At 33.6% G+C, this 23,216-nt stretch overlaps 2 protein-coding genes across 5 annotated transcripts in view; both read right to left on the bottom strand.

The window, feature by feature from the left end:
* Positions 1–41: 41 nt before the first annotated feature.
* LOC135849191 (vesicular glutamate transporter 2.2-like) lies at positions 42–17,472 on the bottom strand. 3 transcript variants are annotated; one of them, XM_065369500.1, is made up of 10 exons: positions 17,236–17,472; positions 10,366–10,558; positions 6,843–7,073; positions 6,432–6,606; positions 6,210–6,340; positions 6,000–6,120; positions 5,758–5,891; positions 5,518–5,666; positions 2,453–2,573; positions 42–2,253 (listed from the first exon to the last, which is right to left on the bottom strand). In XM_065369500.1, exons 2-10 carry the CDS (start codon positions 10,414–10,416, stop codon positions 2,101–2,103), a joined length of 1,266 nt encoding a protein of 421 aa, XP_065225572.1. In that variant the 5' UTR covers positions 10,417–10,558; positions 17,236–17,472; the 3' UTR covers positions 42–2,100. The 3 variants fall into 3 exon arrangements, with proteins under 3 accessions (XP_065225572.1, XP_065225569.1, XP_065225571.1); XM_065369497.1 differs by lacking the exon at positions 17,236–17,472 and adding an exon at positions 13,112–13,681; XM_065369499.1 differs by lacking the exon at positions 17,236–17,472 and adding an exon at positions 10,635–11,061.
* A 1,755-nt stretch (positions 17,473–19,227) lies between these two features.
* Positions 19,228–23,216, bottom strand: part of LOC135848551 (microtubule-associated protein futsch) — a 124,605-nt gene continuing 120,616 nt past the window's right edge. For both annotated transcript variants that reach the window (XM_065368482.1, XM_065368481.1), the window contains exon 8: positions 19,228–21,840. In XM_065368482.1, the coding sequence (XP_065224554.1) occupies positions 21,671–21,840 (170 nt within the window). In that variant the 3' untranslated portion in view covers positions 19,228–21,670. The remainder of the gene's footprint in view (positions 21,841–23,216) is intronic.

The raw sequence follows: 23,216 nt of genomic DNA, 5'->3' as shown, positions 1-23,216 counted from the left end.
AAGTTTGTTGTTAAAGGTAGGATCTTGGATACATTACCTACCTATGGTTTGTAGGTATTTAAGTTGTAATCTGACAGGAGCTTTTTGAAAATTTAAATGAATATCTTGTTTGATTTACACTGTTAACTTTCATTTCACCAAACATTGATAACGAGAATCGGTTAAAAACGAGCTAATGCATGATTTTCACATCATTACGACGATGTCGAAAGACTGCTGTTTCAAGTTGAATATTTACACCGCCAACGGTACTTCGAATGCGTTTATCGAATCAGGTTTTATAGCCCCCTCTCTTATTTAATGTTAGAAAGATATTCTTGATTTAGTTTTAGGTATGGACTGGTTTTTAACGAATATGTATTCAGCGTCCATCTAATCACAATTCAGGTGCTATACTTTTATCAATGAACATACTCTTATCACCACCAGACACGGTACAATGCAAAATTTTATAGGAATTCGCAATATATTTTGACCTTTTTAGTATCTACCTCTCTTCCTATTTTTAAGTCTTCTAGATAGGTACTGAAAAGCTCCTCAAAAAGGGTAGGTACATTTCGAATTATTTGATTCCAAATTCTATGAAACTCGAATTTCCAAACATAGTTGTATAGCAATCGGCATCTGCCAAATTTTTTATTCGTAATTTTAAATAGGTACCCTATGTCTTCTCTGAAATTTAAAAAAAAAAAAATGGCCTATTTCAAACATCTAAAATTGCATTTGATAACTTAAAATTATTCTAAAGTCTCCAACAAGAGATTCTCAATCTCCTTTAAGGCGACTGTTTCTATTTCAGATACCTAGCTATGAAAAGTGATTTGAGCAACTGATATCATGATTTGTGATTGAGGATCATTTTGAAGCATATTAAGGAATAGGAACCTACTTACTTACATCATTTTACAAAATATACTCTCCAAAAGACACAAAAATACGTAGGTACCTATATTTCTTAATCAAAGTAGGTAGGTATATGAGTCATTAAAAATGAAAAAATTTGAATTTCGTTTGTTATAAGTACTTATGTATTCAACAAATTGGAGAGAAAATGTGTCTGAATGAGGATTACATTTGTTTAATAACAGTTCTCAAAAATATTTAAAATTTTCCATCCTCTTTGAAGACAATGAATAGGTAGGTATACGTATCCAAACCCTTCAGAACGTCTGCGGAAATCAAGTATCACCTTTGGAAATTAAAATAAACCGAACATCTATTTTTTCATCAGGTTTAAAAATTAAAACATACTTATTTATATCTAATACTTTTTCGAATTCAAATACGCGTTTTCTTCCCACGATTAAATAAAATAAAATCTCGAAAATCATGAGAATTTTTCTAATCGATAACAGTTTTCAAAGGTTTTACTCCTTCATCCCCACTCATTCGAATTTTCGGTCAAAAAATTTGTATCTTGGATGGAAGAATAACTACAGTACCTAAAATAAGTTATTATAAATTTGATAAAATTCAAAAACTAAAGTAAAAACGATTTTGACTCCAATTTAGATGAAATCATACGAACCTACCTACCTAATTTATTAGGAACCAGTTTGCAAATTAAGTTTATTTTAACTTCGATTCGACGAATTTTTTAATTTTATGAAACACGAGTAAAATTTACTCTCATGTAAGTATGTAGGTATTTACGATGTGATGTAACTAATACCTACCTCATATACTTTGTAACATTTGAACTTGACTCGATAACAAATTTCAATCACATGTTTATCTGATGTTCGCGCAATTATTACGATAATTAATCAGAATAATAAATATTTTTATACCAAATAGGTATTTGATTCTACACAACATTGTTTTTTTCCTTGACTTTTGTAGGGTTCGTTGCACTTGGATTTATACAGGAAATGTTTATTTTATAGATAGCGAGAAAAAAAATTGAAATTAAGTATCCATCGAGATCTACAAGATGTGAGATTTTTCAGTGGAATTTGAAATAATTTTTATTCAGTTCGAATTGAGTTTTGTATTGAAATTCATTTTTTGTCTGAAAATACTCCAATACAATGTTACATCTACATAAAAAAAAAGGGAAAAAAACATGACTTTGGTACATTAAATAATAAAATTAAGTTTTTAATCAGTCTCGGATAAATGACGTTCTTTTTTAGACGGAGACGTCAGCGCCCATGGTTGAAGTTCGCTCGAACCGAACAACATGAATATCACAGCTCCAAAAGCTGAAATCGCAGCTGCCAAGTAAAAACAATTATTCCATTCTTGTAAACTCTGTAAAAATAAAATAAGAAAAGTTTTAATCTCGGACCAGTGAAATGGTGAGGGGAGGAACATAGAAGCTCGTGGAGTTCTCAATATTAATTAATTTTTTTTTTAAAAATAAAGTTATCTTTTTTTTCTGAAGGACAATTTGGAAATAATTTCAGTTTATTTCCTGCTCACATATTTGGAACATTTTGTAAAAACTTACATGTTCTGGGATCATAAATCCGGTCATAGTTTGGCATGCAATGGCGCTCAGCGAGAAGAAAAACGATAGCAGGCCGCCAACAACAGCTGAATGATCCGCAGATAGATTTACTACTAGGACTCTGTGAAAAAAACAAGACAATCGTGAGAAAAACTTGAAGAATTTCAAGTACCTATCTAGATTGATTTTTTCAAAAATACAATATTACAGAGAATTCATTGGAAATGACTTGGCACTCTCCTATTCAAACGAAAATAAATTCGACCGGAAAAGCGTATCTTAGAAACCTTGTAACCAACATTTCAGGTCTTCAAGTTCATTTTCGGATTTTTGGAGAATTTTTGAAAATTTGAATTTTTTTTTATTTTTTATTTTTTATTTATTAAGAGCCATTTACAGCAACTTAGGCTAGGGGCCCTATATTAAGACAAACTTATGATTAGGGTATATACGTATCTAGAAATAAAGTTACGATCAATATAAAAGAAATGGGCTACCTGGGTTTTTAAGTTTTAAATTTTAAATTTTATTATCTAGTTTAGTAGAGTAAAGAAATTTGATGACATTGTCTATGTGAGTGGGGTCATCAGAAAGGAGGACTTGAAGTTGGTTGGAATTTAGAAGTCTGGAGTGTTCATTTTGGTAGGAAGGACAGTCTATTAGTAGATGAGCAATGTTTGAGGGGATGTTGCATTCTGGGCATGATGGGGGAGGCTGTTTGAGGCATATGAATTGGTGAGTAAGAAGAGAGTGACCAGTTCTGAGTCTGGTGAGAACCTCAGATCTACGCTGAAGTTGTTCAGAAGTTTTCCATAAAGATGTAGTGTTTTTTATTATTTTTAGTTTATTTGAGCTTGGGATTAGAGACCATGAAGATTGAAACACTTCATGCATTAAAGTTTTTGAATGGAGCTTTAGGTCTGATAGAGGGATTGGAATGTTGGTAAGGGGGAGGTGCAGGTGTGCTTACTTAGCTATTTTATCAGCCAACTCATTACCATGAATCTGGGAGTGTGAAGGTATCCAGCATAGTATGGGTGTGCTGTTTTGGAAGAGTTGCAGGAGTTCAATAATTTCAAGTGATATAGGATGTGAATATTTTGACCTATAGTTTTTTATTGATAAAAGAGCTGATAGTGAGTCAGTAAAAACTGTAACTTTATTTAATGAAAAATCAAGGGAATATGTTATTGCAGATTTAATTGCATATAATTCAGCAGTGAGAATGGTGCAAAGGGAGGGGAGAGCAATGGGAATAGAGATATCGCCATGAATGATAGCACATCCAGTGAATTGTTTGGTTTTTGAGCTATCAGTAGGTATATATGTGACTGTGTTCTTTATACTTGTCAAGAAGGAGAAGAAAATGTCTTTTAAGTATGATGGGGTTGGTAAATCGTTACCTTAATGCCAAATCCGAGTATGTCCATACAAAAAAAGGATGATTTTACGCATCACTGATAAGGCTCGGATATGCTCGGAAGGGTTCGTTGAGTTTTGATTGAACATCGGTCAGCTTCGTGCATCTTCGGTGGTGCATTTTAACTGTACTCCGATGCAAATTTTTCAATTCAGGGCTTCCCAGAGCCTTATCAGTGACGCAAAACGACGATGTTTTTTTGGATGGACATACTCGGATTTGGCATTAAGGTAACGAAATGGTGTATTTTGATGTTATTATCTTCTACTTGTTGTAGAAAAGATTGAAATTTTACAGATAGTGAATGCATAGGAATCGTATATTCCAACTTCAAGTTGAAATCTGGGTTTGATTTTATATTCAGGTATGTTGATGTGGAAATATACATGTCTACGTATGTCAAGTGGACATTCAGAAGCATCATTAAGAAGGCTTATAGTGGGGGTAGTTCTAAAGGCTCCAGTGGAAATTTGTACAGTTGTATTTTGAATAGTATTTAGCCTGCAGAGGCGACTATCAGGGGCGTAAGTATAGACAGAGCATCCTTAATCTAAAACTGGTCTGATAAGTGATAAGTGTGCGGTAGAGTTTGAGTAAGGTATGATGATCAGAACCATAAGAAGTGTGTGAAAGTTTCTTGAGTAGATTTATTTTTTTGAAGCATTTGGATCTGATACCTTCTATGTGTATGTGAGAGACCCAGGAAAGGTTGTTGTCAAAGTTGATATCCAAGTATTTAAAAGAGGGAAGGGTTGGAATTGTAGTATTATTGAAGTGTAAGTATGTTTATTTCATGGGCACATTTATTTCGTTTGCAAATATGCAGGGCAGCAGATTTAGAGTGAGAAAATTTCAAACCATTTTGTTGTGACCATGATAGCAGTTGGAAGTTCTATGTCATTACAAGATAGAGAAATGTTGAGGTCATCAGCAAATAAAGCTTTTTTGATTGGAGAAGGAATTACTTCAGTGAGGTCATTTTCAAAATAGCTGTTTGAAGGACAATTTTTCAATTTTTTAATAAAATATAGCTTTAGGTAGGGGATTTTAAGCCATGCTCTTTCAATCTGGCTTGATATCGTTTGTATTGAAGATTACCAGTTCAAAAGATTCCTTTGTTTGAAAAAAAATTAAATACGAGTAGATACTTAGGTCTAGGCTACTTTAATGGAGGATTTTCAACACTTACAACATGAGACTTTTTCATTATTTTTATTATTATTATTATTTTTTAAAAATAATTCATGAATTCAAGATTTGATAGATACATAATAATGATTCTGGAAATATTTAGAACAGATGTTTTGCCCATTTCAACAGATTCTTGAGAAATTTGATTAGATTATTTCTTCTTAGTTAAAAAAAATTTTCAATGATTCAAGATGAATTTTTCAATTTTAATACATTTATAAGTAAAAATCGGTTCTGGTGGATCTTGAAAAAAATGTTGCAAAATATTCAGATCTTAAACAGATTTCTTGTTGATAATTTAGGCAATGGTCTTCAGTTTTTGAAATATTTTTAGTCGATTTCACAAAAACTTGGGTTAGATTACTCTATAAAATTTTTTTTCCAGCATCATTTTATTGCATTGATGGAATATTTTTACCGAGCTATGTACATTTGTAATTTGATATCAACTTACTGTAGGATAATTGGCACGAATGACATTGGAACTTGGATCAGAACGAAAATAGACATACTTGCGATCAGGCTGGAAGTGAATGCAACTGCGACAGTTACAAACATAACACTCGCAAATAGAAATGCTATGCTTATGATTATTTTATGCATCTGCAAATTTAAAAAATTTCCGGTAAGTACAATTCATGAAAAAAAATCACCAAAAAAAACAGTAGGTAAGAACTTGAAAGGAATCTTATACCCTGGTTACTGTAATACCGCTATTATTTTTCCAATAATCCATTATCGCACCGTCGATTGGAAACAAGAAAATGTAAACGATATTAGGAATCGATGAAATGTAACCAATTTCATCTGTTTCTTTGTGAGTCAAATCTGCGAAAAATATTACATATGGTAAATGTAAATCAAGTTGATGCAAACCTAGGTATAAGAGATAGAAATTTAGCCAATCGTCTTATATGTACATATGTACCTACTTACCTCTAATGAATAAAGGTAAACAGGCACTAATAACTGATGTAACCCACATATAAACAAACACAGTACAGCACAAAGCCCAAACAGGAACTGAAGTCAGAATTTTCCAATATGGATGGCTCACCTACATAAAAGTGCAGAGTAGAAGTAATATTATGAAAAGTCAAATAAAAGTACCTACTTTCCTATAGAAAGAGTAAAAATCATACCTACGTTCATCTTAGTTGTATGGTTAGTTTCTTCGAGTATGTAAGCGAGTTCTTTTTTTGAAATCCATTTATCATCAGATGGCTGATTTTTCACTAGAACGAGACTGAGTATTGCAAAAATTACTCCCATGAAGCCTATAACGAGGAAAAAAAAGAAAAAAATAAATCTCTCGCATAGTCGGTATGATTAATCCAAATCGAATTAGGTATCAAGCTGACATTTTACCTGTAACGTAAAATACCATCTGCCATCCCCATTTATGAGCCAAATATGCGCAAAATGGATAAACCGCTGCTAAACCGATATTTGTCCCGTTGAAACTGAACGATATCAAGGCTGACATCTCCTTCATTGGAAACCATCTTGAAAATATATCCGAAGTGCCGACGTAAAACAGCATCTGGTAATTAGGAGGTATTTCGTCAGTTGGATTATTAAATTCATGGTTCATTGGATTCGTACAATTAAAAATGATAGAGCCATGGCGCTTTCCCTTCCCTTCCTTCTATACCTATACATTATTTATAGCGTCGAATATCACTTCTGAATCGAATTTCTGTATTAATGATCAGCAACCTACTTTCTATGTAGGTAAACATTGTATTACTAGGTAGGTAAATTATTCATTTTACTCACTTCGAATATACCAGTGAAAAAACGACACGCCAAAAATAGGTAAAAATGCAGATTTAAAATAGCCGGATGCAGCATGGTCAGAACACCAGCCAATAACATGCTCCATGCACAAGTGACCGATCCTCCAATTCTATTGATTGCTAGATCAGCAAAAATTGAAAATAAGCCTCCGTAAGCGAGAATGCTTGTAATGAGTCCAGTCGTTGACGAGTCCCAATCGAAATCTGGTGGCTGAAAACAACAATCCATCATAAATTAAATTGAAACTTCAATTTTTTTTTCTTTGAAAGAAATGCAAAAAAAAATAAATAAATAAAAGTGGTAACTACAGGAATTTAGAAAGGGGCCATTCTAACTCACACCTGTCGATCTGATCAAAACCAAGCTAGATTTTGAGAGTATGTTCTAAAACCCTTGTAACCAAAATTTCAGCTGCTAAAGTTCAGTATTAGAGTTTTGGGAAATTTTTTGATGATTAAAGAATAATGTAAGAAATCTGCTTTTTGGTAATTTTTCAACTTTTTCATAGAAATTTTTATCAAACAAAATACTTACAATTTGAAATTTTTGTTGAAAATTGAAAACTCGCAAGAAGCTCCCGAATCACCTAAAACTGATGGTTTTTTAAAATGAGATGCCAGGGGTGGGGTGTAAGTAATGAAGTAACTTTTCACATGGGTTCATTTTCTCCAATATTTCCTCATTTCAAATAACACTTTCTGGATGAGAAATTTCCAACATTTTTCGATAATATTTTGACCTCATTGGGGTAAAGTAAATACAAGTTTCCCGCTTGTTTTTCGAATCAGAAACATGCAATTTTTTATTTAAAAAATATATGTACCTATGTACGTTCAAAAAGTTGTTTCAACATTAAAAAAATGAAAAATTTTTTAAAATATGTACTCGTATTTTATTAGGAAATCCTAGTTGACCAAACATAACATTTAAAAAATCAAATTTTAATACAGGGTGTCTAACAAAATTTCAAAATAAAAAAGTAGGACTTAAGTAGGACTTTTAGCAGGTCATTTTTCGGGCACTCCTGGAATTTTTTTAAGGGCCGGGGGAGGGGGTAAAAATTCACATTCAAGGTTCTGGCCAAATTTTTGTAAAAAATGTTTGCTTTTCTTGTCTTTAAACTCCTTCCTTATGATTTCATTTAAGCAAGTAGGTAAACGCCAAAAATATAAATAAAAACGATGTTTTTTTTTGTGTGATGATTTATTCATAAAAATTTTATTTTGCTTCAAAATTTTAGAATTTAAATGATGATTTTTTTTTTGGAAAATATAAAATTGAAAAAAGAAAAGCAAACGCACTCGAGCGAAACGAGGACAGAACTTCCCAAAAATTAGTATTTTGAGGGGTATGAAAACAATGTTTTCATGTGTAATATTTGAAGATGTTTGAAATTTTTACTTCAAAATTTCAAAATTCGAATGATGATTATTTTAAAAAAATCAAACATGAAAAAGAAAAGCAAATAAGCCCGAGTGAAGCGAGGCCAAAAGCTTTCAAAAATTCAATGTTTTGAGAAGTGAAAACAAAAAGTTTCTTTATGGAGGGAGGAGTTTATTTTTCTGATTCAAACTTTGCACATTTCTTGAATTTGAACAATAAGTTTTCTATGCGGGAGAAGAAGAGCAAATAGCCCGAGCGAAGCGAGGGCGAAAGCTCTCAAAAATATGCAATTCAAAATCTAAAAAAGTCAACAAATAAGCCCTCAAAATTCTGGAATAAAGGGGAAAAATTGAACGTTTTAAAGGTTTAATTGAAAAAAAGTAGGACTTTTGGATAAAATTGTTGAAAAGTAGGACTTTAGTAGGACCAAAAAGACTTTTGAAAAAAAGTAGGACTTTAGTAGGACTAATAGGACCAGTAGGACCTGTTAGACACCCTGTAATATTTCGATAGTCCTATTCGAATATTTCAGTCGGTCTCCTAATTTGTAGGTTCATCTACCCCTCCCCCTCACCAATCGGGAACTTCTTCATGACGTTAATATTCTGCGATCATTTTTCTCCTGTAAAGTATCACCAGAATGCCTAAAAATGCTTCAATTTTCTCCAAAGCAAATATTCATTTTTTCAAATTTTTTTAAAAGCAATTTTTCAAGTTATTTTATTAAAACTTTCATAAAAATATCAACTTCGTTATTTTTTTACACAGTCATTTTCTGCTTACCTACAAAAGGAACCTCTTGAGGCGTCACACTCCGATTTGAACGGGACCGCGATTTTTGGAAAGAGCATAGTCTGAAACCACCAAAACTAAATTTTCAGCAGCTTAAGTTCATTTTTCGATTTTTGGCGAATTTTTGAAAATTCAAAATTGACTGTTTTTGGCGATTTATGTTTTTTTTAAAGTGCGTACTTGATCAGTAAAAATTGTCAAAATAAGTCCCAAAACTGATATTTATTACCCAAATCCAAATTTTGCCATTTCCAGCCATTCTGGAGCCTCCAGCGCGATTTTTCAATTTCTCGAGAATTTTGAATTTGCTCCAGAAGGCGTGAATATGCAGTTGGGCAGCTAAAAATCGAGTTGTGTATTATACTCGACCTGTTTAACGAGTTTATCTACATTTGAGCCTATTTCGGGAGTGACATCTCAAGAGTGGTTTTTTGACCAGCTTTTTTTCAAAATTAAAAAATCCAAAAGATCAAAAGATAACCGTTTGTGAAAAAATTGTTGAAATTTGTGCGAATCGCTGTATTTCTTCAAGAACCAACCCACAGAGCGCAAATTCTACCATTTCCAGCCTGTTTGGAGCGAGAGTGACACCACAAAAAACCACTTTTGAGGTGTCACTCCCAAAATCGGCTAAATGAAGATGAACTCGTTAAACAGGTCGAGTATAATACACAACTCGATTTTTAGCTGCCCAACTTCATATTCACGCCTTCTGGAGCAAATTCAAAATTCTGGAGAAATTGAAAAATCATGCTGGAGGCTCCAGAATGGCTGGAAATGGTAAAATTTGGATTTGGGTAATTAATATTAATTTTGGGACTTATTTTGACCATTTTTACTGATCATCGAAAAATGAACTTGGGCTGCTGACAATTTGATTTTGGGGGTTTTAGACTATGCTCTTTCCAAAAATCGTGGTCCCGTTCAAATTGGAGTGTGACATCTCAAGAGGTTCCCCTGTTAGATTTTTCAAGGGTTCAATTTTTTTTTTACCATTGATTTCCTATTTACTTTTTCTAATTTAAGAAACTTGCTCAAAAATATTTTAGAACACCACATAATTATGTAAAAAATTTATTTTTCATTCTTAAAAAATTCTTATTCCCCAATTTTTTCTTACTTTTTACTTTTTTCAGAATCATTTTTTCAAATTTCATTCCCAACATTTAAAAATTGTTTTTCTATTCTTCGCGTTGGTCAATCCCCTCTCCCTCAGCTCTGTACTATCCATAAATGTGTTCAGATTTTTGTGGATATCATGTTCCTAAGTATAGGTAGGTACCTGCCGATGTAGAAACTCAAGTAAGAAGTGAACTCAATTACTTACTTTTACAATATCTGTGTTGTTGACTGTACCGATGGTTTTGTTGGATATCATTTCAACAATGGTGATGTTAATGTTATTTCGTAATAATTGGAAATTTACGAAAGATATAAATAACACCGTCGCGACCAGTAATCGTTTTGAAAGCCAAAATGAAGGGTTGTCATCGGTAATCTGCGATGTAGTATCTCTGTACCTGTATCAAAAAACAAAAAAAAATCGAGATGAAATACCTCGTAAATGCAAAAAAAGATATTATTGTTACCTCATACATCGTGAAATAGTAATTTAGAGGGTGTAGTGGACGGGGGTGTCTAGGAGTGACCCTTGAGAATGGTATGTCCTTAGCTACATATGGTTGAGGAGAAGCTATACGAAGAAGATAGGCTAACTCCTCGGAGGTGTACCTATAGGTCGGATAACTGTATTTGTTTGACGAACGCGGAATAAATTGCTGCACGATGACGTGTACGAACGTTTATTCGCGGAGATGAATTATAAAACAATAACATTGATCACATTGAAACACATCTATATATCTAGGTAAGAAGAAATAGGTAAAGACGCGAATAAACGGCAGAGTACTAGACACGTGAGTAATACAGAAATGAAACAAATCCCCAACAAAGAATTGCACTGCAGGCATGCACTACAAAGTAGCTAGCTTCATAGGTATACACGGTGATTTTACAAACACATACTAAAGTGGCACTTGTAGGCTGTAGCTGACTTCTCTCGTAGTCGTAGCCGCTACAAATCAATTCATTCGCTAGATCGCACTGCTAGGTGGAAACTGGAAACTGGAATCTTCCATTAGCACTTTAGCAGCGCGATTACGCTACTTGGGTACACATCTTCCTTCATAGTGGAAGCTGCGGGTAGAGCGGGCGTATCCCCTACGGGTACAAGGGGTGTTTTTAACACAAGACATGTCCATTATTTCAGATGGATTTCGAATTAAGTATTTTAAATTGGTAAACTCAAAATTTGAATAAAATGAGGAGTATCGATAAGTCCATTTTTTGGCACCAGACAGTTATCGACTGGGCCACTTTTAAAATGTTGTAATAAATATCCCAAATACGAATCCGTGGTTAGTTAACCCAGAATGACCATTTTTTGGGCTACAGGGGTTCCCAAAGTTGCGAATAAGAAAAGAAATTTAGGAACCACTGAGTATTTTCAAAAGCTTCTTTAGCGTAGAATACGTGTTTAAACCTGGCAAACGTTATGTGAGGAAAATTTCCAATTTTCGACCTTCGGGGGCAGAAATGGGGGAGGGGTTAATTTTTGGAAAATTTTGGAACCACCATTTTGAACTTACCCCTTCGAACCCCGCAAAAAAGCTTTTTACAGTTTATTAGCATATGGAAGATCTCCATCCTACCAAATTTTGAGTTCAATAAAATTTTGCGCTGGTACTCAAAAATCCAATTTCCCGATTTTTTGTAATTTCGATATTTTAAGAACCCCTGGAAAACTAGAAACCTGCGATTTGCGCCAAACGTAACGTTTTGAGGTATGTATTCAATAATCTAGGTGAGAAACTTTAATTAAACTCCCTGTATATTCGTAATTTTGAACCATCTTTTTAGAGCCCCCCACTTTGGGCACCCCTAAAAAGGGCATTCATGCGAATTTTTTCAAATAAATTGAAGAATACTGGAAAAATCAAATGGAAAATTATCTAGCACTTGCTAGTACGTTTCAAATGTAAATTCTTCAATTCATTTGAAAAAATATGCATAAACGCCTTTCTTAGGGGTGCCCAAAGTGGGGGCTCTAAATAAAAGGGTTCAAAATTACGAATATACAGAGAGCTTAGTTAAAGTTTTTCACCCAGATAATTGAATACATACCTCAGAACGTTACGTTTGGCGCAAATCGCAGGTTTCTAGTTTTCCAGTGGTTCTTAAAATATCGAAAATTACAAAAAATCGGAAAATTGGATTTTTGAGTACCAGTGCAAAATTTTATTGACCTCAAAATTTGATAGGATGCCGATGGAGGTCTTCCAGATACTAATAAACTGTAAAAAGCTTTTTAGCGGGGTTCAAAGGGGTGGGTTCAAAGTGGTGGCTCCAAAATTTTCCAAAAAATTTAACCCCTCCCCCAATTTCTGCCCTCGAGGGTCGAAAATAGACAAATCTCCTCCCATAACGTTTACCGGGTTCAAACACATATTTTACGCTAAGAAAGTTTTTGAAAATAATACTCAGTGGTTCCTAAAATTATGTTTTATTCTCAACTTTGAGAACCCCTGGACTCTGGAGCCCAAAAAAATGTCATTCTGGGTCAACTAACTACGGATTCGTATTTGGGATATTTATTACAACATTTTAAGAGTGGTCCAGTCGATAACTACCTGGTGCCAAAAAATAGCCTTATCAATACTTCTCCTTTGTAAAAAAAAAAGAAAAATGCCGAGAGCTTACACGCTTAGTGTAAGAAATAGTTGACGGTTGAAATGTTTCTGAGCCAAAAATAATAAAATAATGAGGAAAATTTCCTCCAGATGATGAAAATTGGTACCCAAATCCCTCATCTAATGTAGATTATTTTTTTTAAGTACATAGGTAGTAGGTATAATAATCCTCTAAGTAGGTATACCGGCGTCGAATAGCTTTTAAATAGAATGGATACACTGTAGTAAACACACGAGTCTACTTAGACTCGTAAAAGTTTTAAAAATAAAAACACATGACGAGTGTAATGTAATTTGATACGCAAGTGACTAATGTTTACTTACACTTTCGTGTCTTTCCGGTAGTTTGACAGAAGCTCCAAGGAAACCTCCACATCCTTGCCATTAATATCTTTTTTCTCCATTTATCAACTGGATAAACCTCGCGAAAAAAAATTCAGTCCACATTCATCACGATTTCATTCAAAACTAAACTCTCGACAAAAATCATTACGAATAGCGAACCATTTAACAGAAAAACTCTGATAACACGTCAAGGTAGCGCGAAGTAAAATAAAAAAATGATAACATTCGGTTGGTTATCAAGAGGTTTTTATTAGTTGATGGTTTAACGTATGTAGTAGCTACATTATAACTCGTATCAGCGCGATAAAAACCATTGCGGAATTGCAGTATATTATGAGATAGGTGCAGGTTAATTAATTATTAGGTATCAAAGTTTTCGTTTATGAATTGTGGTTGGGAGGAGGCCAAAATATAGAAAGAAGATTTAGATATGTAAACATGAGTATGGAAATGAGTATAAAATCGGAACTGGCCAACATACAAATAAATACTTCTATCTCTATGCTGTACTTGTATACAAATGCGTCACTTTTTTCAGTCAACATCTCACTGACTTGTGAGTTCATTATACCTATACTTAAGTTAGCATGTACCAGGTACCTACACAGATACTTAGTATATCGCAGAGGTTTAAATATGTTTAGTCACATGCACATGAAATCTCACAGGTATATCTTTCTCTACCTGAGATACAATTGTGTTTTGATAGTGGAAGTTGTCGACCTTGGATTTCGAAGAATGTATCTGGGTACTGGTAATAATAACAATAAACTTTACACACGGTCTTCTTACCGCATAATACAATAGATTGCGGGAAGACTACTATAAGACTAGTTGAATTGGAGGGTGACTACGCCAGAAGTGAGGAGAATGCCAAGGTTTCCTCACGAGGGAATCAATTCAATCAAAGTAGGTACCTAGCTACCTACCTACATAAAAAATAGGTATTATTCAACTTTTCTCATAATGACTTTTGGAATTCGAGTTTTGGACTCTAAATAGGTAGGTTCATTCTAATGAATCACACCTACCTAAAAAAATGTATTTTCACCTTTGCCCTTCGAGTTTTATTATAGGCTTGCTTACTCAGATACTCAAGATAGGTACATGGAATAATTCAAATTTATTTTCCCAGTTATGCAGCTAATCAAATGACACGTATGTGAAACGGTTTTCCATCTTTGAGAATTGAAGGGGCAATGTTATTAAAACTAAACACTATTGAAATGAAAAAAACCCGATGTATTTTTCACCGACAAAAAGAAAAGAAATACCTAACCAATTTTCTTCAGAATTGAAAAAAATTGCATGAAAAAAATCTTGAAAGCCTTGAATTACCTACCTATCCACATTAAATTGCTCACCTGTATTGATATTTAAAAAAGTTACCGTAAAAACCATTTTTTGCAACTCATTTCACTGACTTTTGTAAGTAGAAATTTTACTCAATTTCAGCGACGTAGCGAAGTGGCTTTGCCTGGGGGGGGGGGGAAGCAAAGATCCTAAGATTCCAAATAGTCCAGTCATTTTAGCAAAATGTTTAGTCGCACCTCGAAAAAATTAGGGGCAAGCTGAATTTCACATAATTTGTTCAGATTGGTCTCTAAAACAACCCATCAAAAGTTGCATCCCGCAACTTGACCGCTACCACCGCAAGAGGTCATCAACCTTTGCCGATACAGGTTTTCGGCTGTATCGCCAAAATGAAGGGTCTGAGAGGAGAAATGTTGGAACAAAAATTGTTCTACGCTAAATTTCCTATCAGCATGACTAGTCCAGCTTTTCCCAAAATGGCGATTTCACCCTTACTGAGGAGGGGGCGAAGTTGTCAATTTTATGAAAATTGTTTTAAAAAATGAAAATTGGCAATTTAAAACGTGAACTTGATTCACGGTAGACTCAGAAATATTTTGACCAAAGTTGCACACTGCAACTTGTCTGCTACCCCCATAAAAGGTCATTAACCTTTGCCAATCTACGTTTTTCGGCTATATCGCCGAAATGAAGGGAAATTGGATTGCAGCGTAAATTTCCGCATTCCAACTTCATTTGATGGAATTTTGTGGAAATTTCAAGTTTCAAAAATGTTCTGGAGGCTGCAGAACTGCTCGAAACAGTTTGAAAATGTTTCCAATCGATTTGGAAGGTCGAAAATAAGGTATGTCCCAAATTTCAGCTTTATAGCTCAATTTGGTAAAATTTTGATTTTTTCCTCATTTTTGGTCTAAATTTGATTTTCAATAATTCACCAAAAATCGAAAAATATATGTATTTCAACTGAACTGGCCATCCTTATAGGAAATTTAACGTAGAATAATTTTAGCTCAATCATTTTTTCCCTCCGACCCTTCATTTCGGCGATATAGCCGAAAAACGTAGATTGGCAAAGGTTAATGACCTTTTGCGGGGGTAGCAGACAAGTTGCAGTGTGCAACTTTGGTCAAAATATTTCTGAGTCTACCGTGAATCAAGTTCACGTTTTAAATTGCCAATTTTCATTTTTTAAAACAATTTTCATAAAATTGACAACTTCACCCCCTCCTCAGTAAGGGTGAAATCGCCATTTTGGGAAAAGCCGGACTGGTCATGCTGATAGGAGATTTAGCGTAGAACAATTTTTGTTCGAACATTTTTCCTCTCGGACCTTTCATTTTGGCGATACAGCCGAAAAACCTGTATCGGCAAAGGTTAATGACCTCTTGCGGGGGTAGCCGGCAAGTTGGGGGGTGCAACTTTTGATGGGTTGTTTTAGAGACCAATCTGAATAAATAATGTGAAATTCAATCATAGATTTTTTAAAATATTGTAACTTTGTAAAAAAGAATCAATGCCGAAAGCTTTAAAAAGTTTGTATAGTTTGCAAAAGTAGAACAACATCAATTTTAATGTAAGAATTCGGTTTTTCTGATCTCAACTTTCTTTTAATCTTATCAACGGTTTTCTGAAATTCTTAGTGTGAAAAAAATAACTAAATTGGCCCGAGTGAAGCAATGGCGAAAATTTTGGAAAATATGTGACTTGGAATGGAAAAGTAGAACATCAATTTTAATAAAAGAATCCAGTTTTTCTGGCCTCAATATTTTTCAAATTCAATCATACGTTTCTTGAAGTTGTAACTTAGTAGAAGAGAATCAAATTGGCTGGAGCGAATCGAAGCTAAAAGCTTTGGAAAAATTGTAATTCAAAAAGTAGAACAATATCTATCAAATTAAATGAAAAAATTTGGGTTTTCTGATCTCAACTTTTTAAGAAATTTTAAATAGTTTCTTGAAATTTTCAAGCGTAAAAAAAATCAAATTGGCCCGAGCGAAGCGAGGGTAAAAGATTTTCAAAATTTTAAATTTTAAGAAGCAAAACAGTTGTAATCTTGTAATGTTGATGTGAAAAGGCACAACAATTTTCCTCGAGCAAAGCGAGGGCAAAAATTTTTGAAAAAAATGTGAATTTTAGTTGGGAAAATCATAGATTTAGAAACTAGTTTGGCTTCAAAAGTTGGGAAAGTTTTTAACTTTGATGATGCAAAAAATTTTAATATTTGAAAACTCCAAAACTGAAATACTTATTTTCGGAATTTTTGTATTTTCCCAACTTTCTTGTAGGTATTTCTCACAATTTTCCAACTTTTCTCAACTTTCGCAGAACACTGTGTGGTGTAGGAATTAGGAATTAAGGAGGTTTTAAGAACTAGGGACAATATAATGAGAAGATAGGTATTAGGAAATTTCACGAATAGGAATTAGTGGGATGGGTTTGGATTAGGATAAGACAAACCTACCTAACCACACAATATAAAAATGCTCTAAATTTATTCAAATCCACGAAGATATGTTTCAATCAATATTCTATCAAAAGAAAGGGACTTTATATACAAGGTAGGTAGAACCTACATCAAACACAATCATTGTTGGAAGGTATCCCAGTGTTAAATTAACTCGAAAAGTAATTTGAAATTACATACATTTCTAGACATTGAAAAACAAGTCGAAATAGATGGAAATCTACTAAATCTATACCTAGATTATTCAAATAGAATCACTGTTACGAATCCATACCTAGATCATTATGAGAAATTCTAACTACTTTACCATTAACCTAATCATTACCTTGATCATCTTAATTGTAGTTTGGACTTAGTCTTTTCATAGACTATATCTTAGCCCGATACTTTGGAAGAAAGAACCTGAATACTGACCAACATATGGCTAGAGGATTTCCCTCAGCCTTGCCGGTAACTCGATAAAGGAAACTTACTCCATTAGAATTATTGTCCAATTATCATTGAAATAAAATCATAACAACACAAATAACACTCGCGTTGCCGGAGAAATTATATCATTTTAATTAGTTCAAAATATTATACAAAAAACTCGAATTCTGCCATGAAATGACAGGTAAATTAGAATACAAAATTAAAGAAAAAATACGAACGCACGTTCATCAATCGAGAGGAAAAAACATACTGAAGAATAGGTAGGTTATACCTATTGTCGTAAACACTCGAGTTTCCCACCATAGATTTTAACCTTGAAATGGGCTCATTAAATTTATGTACCAAGTTTTGCCTAACTATTTCTATTTAGGCTCGTCTATAGCACAACTGAGGGGGGCAGGTTGCCCCCTAGCCCCCCATCGCTTCGTCCCTGCTCAATTTTAAGAAATTTTGTCAAAAATAGTTTCATAAATTTAATTAAAAGTACCTATACCATAGAATCATACAATTCTCGGACAGTTTCTATATTTAATGCATTGGTTTCTTTATGGCAATATGTACTTACTTAGTTATCAGCTTCCTAAAAATGCAGTTGTCCTGTTGCTGACGAAAGGCTTCGTCTAGAAACAATTCGTGAATTTTTTACCAAACAAGGTGCTGCAATTTTTCTGAAGATTCCTAAAATCTGTGCGTGAAAATTCAGGGATGTTTGTGCCAAACGTAATTGTTTAAAAAAAGAAAAAAAATGAATTGTAGGCAGCTGGAACTTTGCTGGTGTTTTTTTTTTTTGGTCGTACATTTACTATTTTCCTTTTTTCAAGTTTTCCTTAACTATGATTTCATTTATCTGGAACTCCTGAGTGAAAAATCCTAGCCACGGATCTGTTTACGATATGTTTTAGGCCATTAAAAAAATCTTGTGAAATCTTTAATGATATTTTTTCAGTAATTTTCCCACCACAGCCATTTTCGTGCAATTTTCAAAAACAATTTTGAAGGTTTTCTATAATTACTTGACAGATGGCGCTGCAATGATTTATCCATGAGGAGGTTAGAGCAAAGTTTCTGGAATTGGAAGTCGAAATTTGAGTTGACTTTCAAAAAAGCCACACATTACACGACTATTTCATAAAAAATTGGTGAAAAAAAAATTAAAATGAAATTTCTACTGAAAAAAGTACATAACTTATGAATTTTTCAAAAAAAAAAAATGTTAAAAAAATAAGTGATTTTTACTTTGCATACTTACTTGAATTTAAATTTTAATCGTTTGGGGAAGATAGTCGCCTTTTTTATCCTCTTCTGTGTCACTTCAAGGTTCACTTGCAAATGATTGTTATGGCTCCAGGCAAGTTTCTTCGAGTTTTTTTTTTTTTGATGGGCACAGTAGTTTTTGACTGATCGATACAGTAAATAGGTACTTCATTTTTTACTAATTAATTTTCCTTTTATTTCTTTTTATTATTTTTTTTTCAATAATAATTTCTATTTGAATACCTCATATATAACTTACAAAATTCTGACATTATTTCAAGTACCTATACCTACCTACTTTTTTTAAGCAAAATATTTATTAAAAAGGATTTTTTTCTTACATAAGAAAAACACGTACCAAGGTACCTAATTTTTGTGAACTGTACGAATTTTTCTTATTTCATTTTATGCAAAAAAGGTAAAAAGACCTGCACTTTTTTATTCATCAGAATTTTTCAATTATTTTTGGGATTCAATTTCTCTATTTGAAGGGAAATTGTTAGCTCCCTCTCAATTTTCCATTCGATGGAATCCTAAAACTTAGATTTGAGAGAACCTCAAGTCTTTGTAGTGAACGTTAGCAGCATTCACCATTTTTTTTTTCAAAATTCAAAACGCAATTAACGAAGTATTCATCATTTTAAATAATTTTATTTTGCGTTCTAATACACAGTTTACATAATGCGGTACGTATATATTTAATGCGAAACAAAAAGGAAAAAATTAAGTAAAGGAAGAAAAAGAAAATAAAATAAAAAACATCCAGTTTTTTAAATACGAATATAAAATAATGTATAAACCATAACAAGTAAAATTTAATAAAAGGAATCATACGAGTACAATGAACGACACACATTCGTCGCGTTACCATAACATACACTTTTTTCATCTAAAAAAATAAAGAGGCTTTTCTGAATTTATAATTAAAATAAAAATAGGTAATGGAAATGGCTGGAGAAATAGATACTTGATAACTTTTTTTTTTTTTCTATAAATCAATTTCGTCATCTCTGGGTATCACTTCATTTTTTATGGATGTACGATTGCTTCTTCAGAGATACAAATACTTTATAAAAATTGACTCATTATATAGCTAAGTACTAAATACGTAGGTATTCTTGCCTTCTTGCCTTTGCAACATTACATAATGGGCACCAAGAAGAACATCACAGATAAGATTTCTCACTTTGCCGAACTTATTTCGTTACTTTGACGTTTTTTAAAAGGATTTTTATTGAGCATTATTTAAGGTTAAATTAATTTTAAAATTAAAATATTCGAATAAGCTATTTCCTTTTTGTTTTATGTTCGTGGTTTTCGAAGAGGAATTTCGATGGAATGAAATACATTACGAGAAGGTATATAAGTATAAAATGGACATTTTCTTGAGTATGAGAAGAAAAATTAGGAAGGACTGAACATATTTTGAATTGATTTCTTCGTTATCCATGGAATGTAGATATCTTTTTGAGAAATTCTGATTCATATAGGATTAAGTATTTTTTCAAGATACTTTTGGTGTAGGTAGGTTGTTGAGTTTCGTGGTCATATCATCCAAGATGACAGTCTCTTTTTCTGCTTCGAATAGGCCCTTTGCCTGTTGATTAAAATTCTTGGACTGTGATGTTGATTCGTAAATTCTCCATCAAGCATTTCTTTCTTCATAAAAATCATAGGTAGGTATTAACTTGATGGGTTCGTGCTGGATGGAATTTCTCACAATAATATTCCATAACATTTCGATTGTGAGAACCGGAGGACTGTTTGTTCCATATATTAGACTACATCGTGACCATAGCTTATAGACTTTCAAGTATTCGTTTGAGTGAAGGAAAACCAACAGTTTTGGACAGGATATGTAACATAATGGCGTAAAATAAACGGTAATAAGTAAAAATTATACCTCTACACTAAAATATATATATATAAGTTTATAAGCTTAAAGCTACACATTGTCGGATAAAGCTGTCGTACCCATTGTCAAAAAACGGTACCGACGTAACACCGAAGAAAAAAAAACATTACAATATAATCAAAACAATAATACGAAACCAAAAAAAAAAAGAGAAAAAAATAAAACACCTAAAATAAAAACACTTAAGTAGAAGCGAGAAGGGGAAAATTCCTTAGCTTAGGTTAACACATTCGAAATATTAAACGTTAAGTATAGCACCAACGCTTTGAAAAAAAAATCACAAATTCGTGTAATAATTATAACATAATTATTTTAAGTCATCGTAAAGGTATACCTAGTACGTCATTAGGATAATTCGCTTCCTGCAAACGGACAGCGATATAAATCGTATAAAAAGGTAGGTATGTTCGACGTTTCGGCGAATAGAAAATTTCAATTCCCCTTTCCTTCTGAAGCCACGAATGGCTTACCCTGTGTTCCATTTAACAAATTTTGTGTTACTCAGTTCAAATTTTACAACTTGTTCGATTGCATTTTTAGTAGGTATAGTAGATAAGTAGGTGGACGATTATGGACGAGTAGGTAAATTTTCCGAGGTATTGGGATTTGTTTTTTAATAAAAAAAAAAATAAAAACCAATTTAGATATTTTTCGTAATAAGGGTAAAAAAACGGATAGGTAATTATATTAGACGATTGCGTTATGTTACTTCGAGTTGTACTGTTGATGGATTAGCAGTAATTAGTATGCGAGTAATTGAACTGTAATTAACAATAAAGTAATAAAAAAAAGTCTAGTCATAAAAATTCTAACAATATATCACAGACTTATCAGTATTTTGATCCGCCTAGTCTTGAATTTTTATTTACTCCAAATGTTTTTTTTTATTTATTTTATTTTCAGTGGGGTATGGAGAGGAGGGGGGGAGGGTGATAATTTATTTTCTTTATCAGATGCAATATTTAGCGGAATTTGAGGAGAAAAATTATTGTTCGGAAAGCGATATTAATTAATACAAATATATCAAAGGTTCAATTAACTAAACAAAATATTCAATATTGTGTTCGCTGGATTTCATTTTTTATATAGCAACACTCGTTCCTCAGCAGATTGCTTTTAAGTAGGTAGGTACTGTGGATCCATAAAAAAATTATTCAATTTAGAACTCCAATCTGTATGCTGAACAACTGGTATCGTGATCTTGCAAATTAATCGTACAACGACTTGCTGAAGGTGATAGGTCGATTTTTAAATTAGCCAAAGTTTCTTCGTTTTCGGTGATCCAATAACCGAGTACATCAGTGTCGTAAGTAGGAATTATGGTGACCTCTGTGAACACATGAAATAAAGAAATCAGTTAAGGATTTTATTAGGAAAAAATGTGATTTTTTTTTTAATGGGTTGAGAAGACGTTGCAGATTCGTCAAAAGAATTCCAAATTTCGACTGCATTTTTCAGATAATTTTTCGATTTTGGATCTTGAAATCTGAATTGCAGAACACCCTTCAAACAATTTGAGGAAGGTTTTACCATTCTTACTAGGTTTTTGGATGATTTTTAATCGATTTTGAGCCCATTCTGAAGAAATTTCGGGGGTTCTGGAGGGGTACGTTTCCCCCTACCCACCCATTTTGGGAGGGGCGGTAAAAAGCACCTAGAAGGATAGTGCTAGGTTAGTGCTGGTTAGTGCACGCATCCCCGACGTTAGTGCACGCCCCCTTCACCCCCATTTTTTAAAAAATATGTGGGGGGGGGTACAGGGAAACGTGGTACCCCCCATTCACGGAAGGGGGTTAAAAACCACCTAGAAGGTTAGTGCTAGGTTAGTGCTGGATAGTGCACGCATCCCCGACGTTAGTGCACGCCCCCTTCACCCCCATTTTTTAAAAAATATGTGGGGGGGTACAGGGAAACGTGGTACCCCCCCATTCACGGAAGGGGGTTAAAAACCACCTAGAAGGTTAGTGCTAGGTTAGTGCTGGATAGTGCACGCATTCCCGACGTTAGTGCACGCCTCCTTCGCTCCCATTTTTTAAAAAATATGTGGGGGGGGGGTACGGAGAAATGATTTACGAAAAAAGGGGAAGAACGTCGTTGAAATGGTTAAAACCCACATAGTTCGACTCAGTTTCGTTAGTGCTGGTTAGTGCACACACTTATACAATTATTCCCCCTCCCCCTCCCCCCAAAAAATTTAATAAATAATTTTACACACTGTGATCCAGTAAAATCAGCATCGAATAGGAAAAATCGAAGTGGCAAGCTGATTTTCGGTATATTGGTCCATTTTGATGTCCTGAAAACGAATTCTAGGAGTCCCCTACTGTACCGGGTGAGCTTCTTCCCAAATTTTGGATCTTAGCTCCCCCCCCGCATCCGGGTTTGACCAAAAAATCTCGAATATGTAATACATGCCTTCGTGACTCGAAAATGGTTGCAATCAATGGTGGGGGGGGGGGGGGTTCAATTCTACAAACCAAATTCCAGATTTTTATTTCGTTATTCATCGAATATTTTTTTGAAAGCCTCTAACGCAAGAATGGTTTTAAAAAATGTTGTTGTATGTACTTGTACGTCAAATTTCCCATCAGATGAGCCATATTGATCAATTTTCCAGTCCCAAGGGGGGGGTGGACCTACGGCGCTTCGAACATACGGGGGTTTGGAATAGCTTCATAACGTTGATAGTTGATACTGATCGTAAT

Source organism: Planococcus citri, chromosome 5, assembly GCF_950023065.1.
Source record: "Planococcus citri chromosome 5, ihPlaCitr1.1, whole genome shotgun sequence".
NCBI lineage: Eukaryota > Metazoa > Arthropoda > Insecta > Hemiptera > Pseudococcidae > Planococcus > Planococcus citri.
The sequence above is the reverse complement of the archived record's forward strand: the minus strand, read 5'-3'. Positions and strand labels throughout refer to the sequence as shown.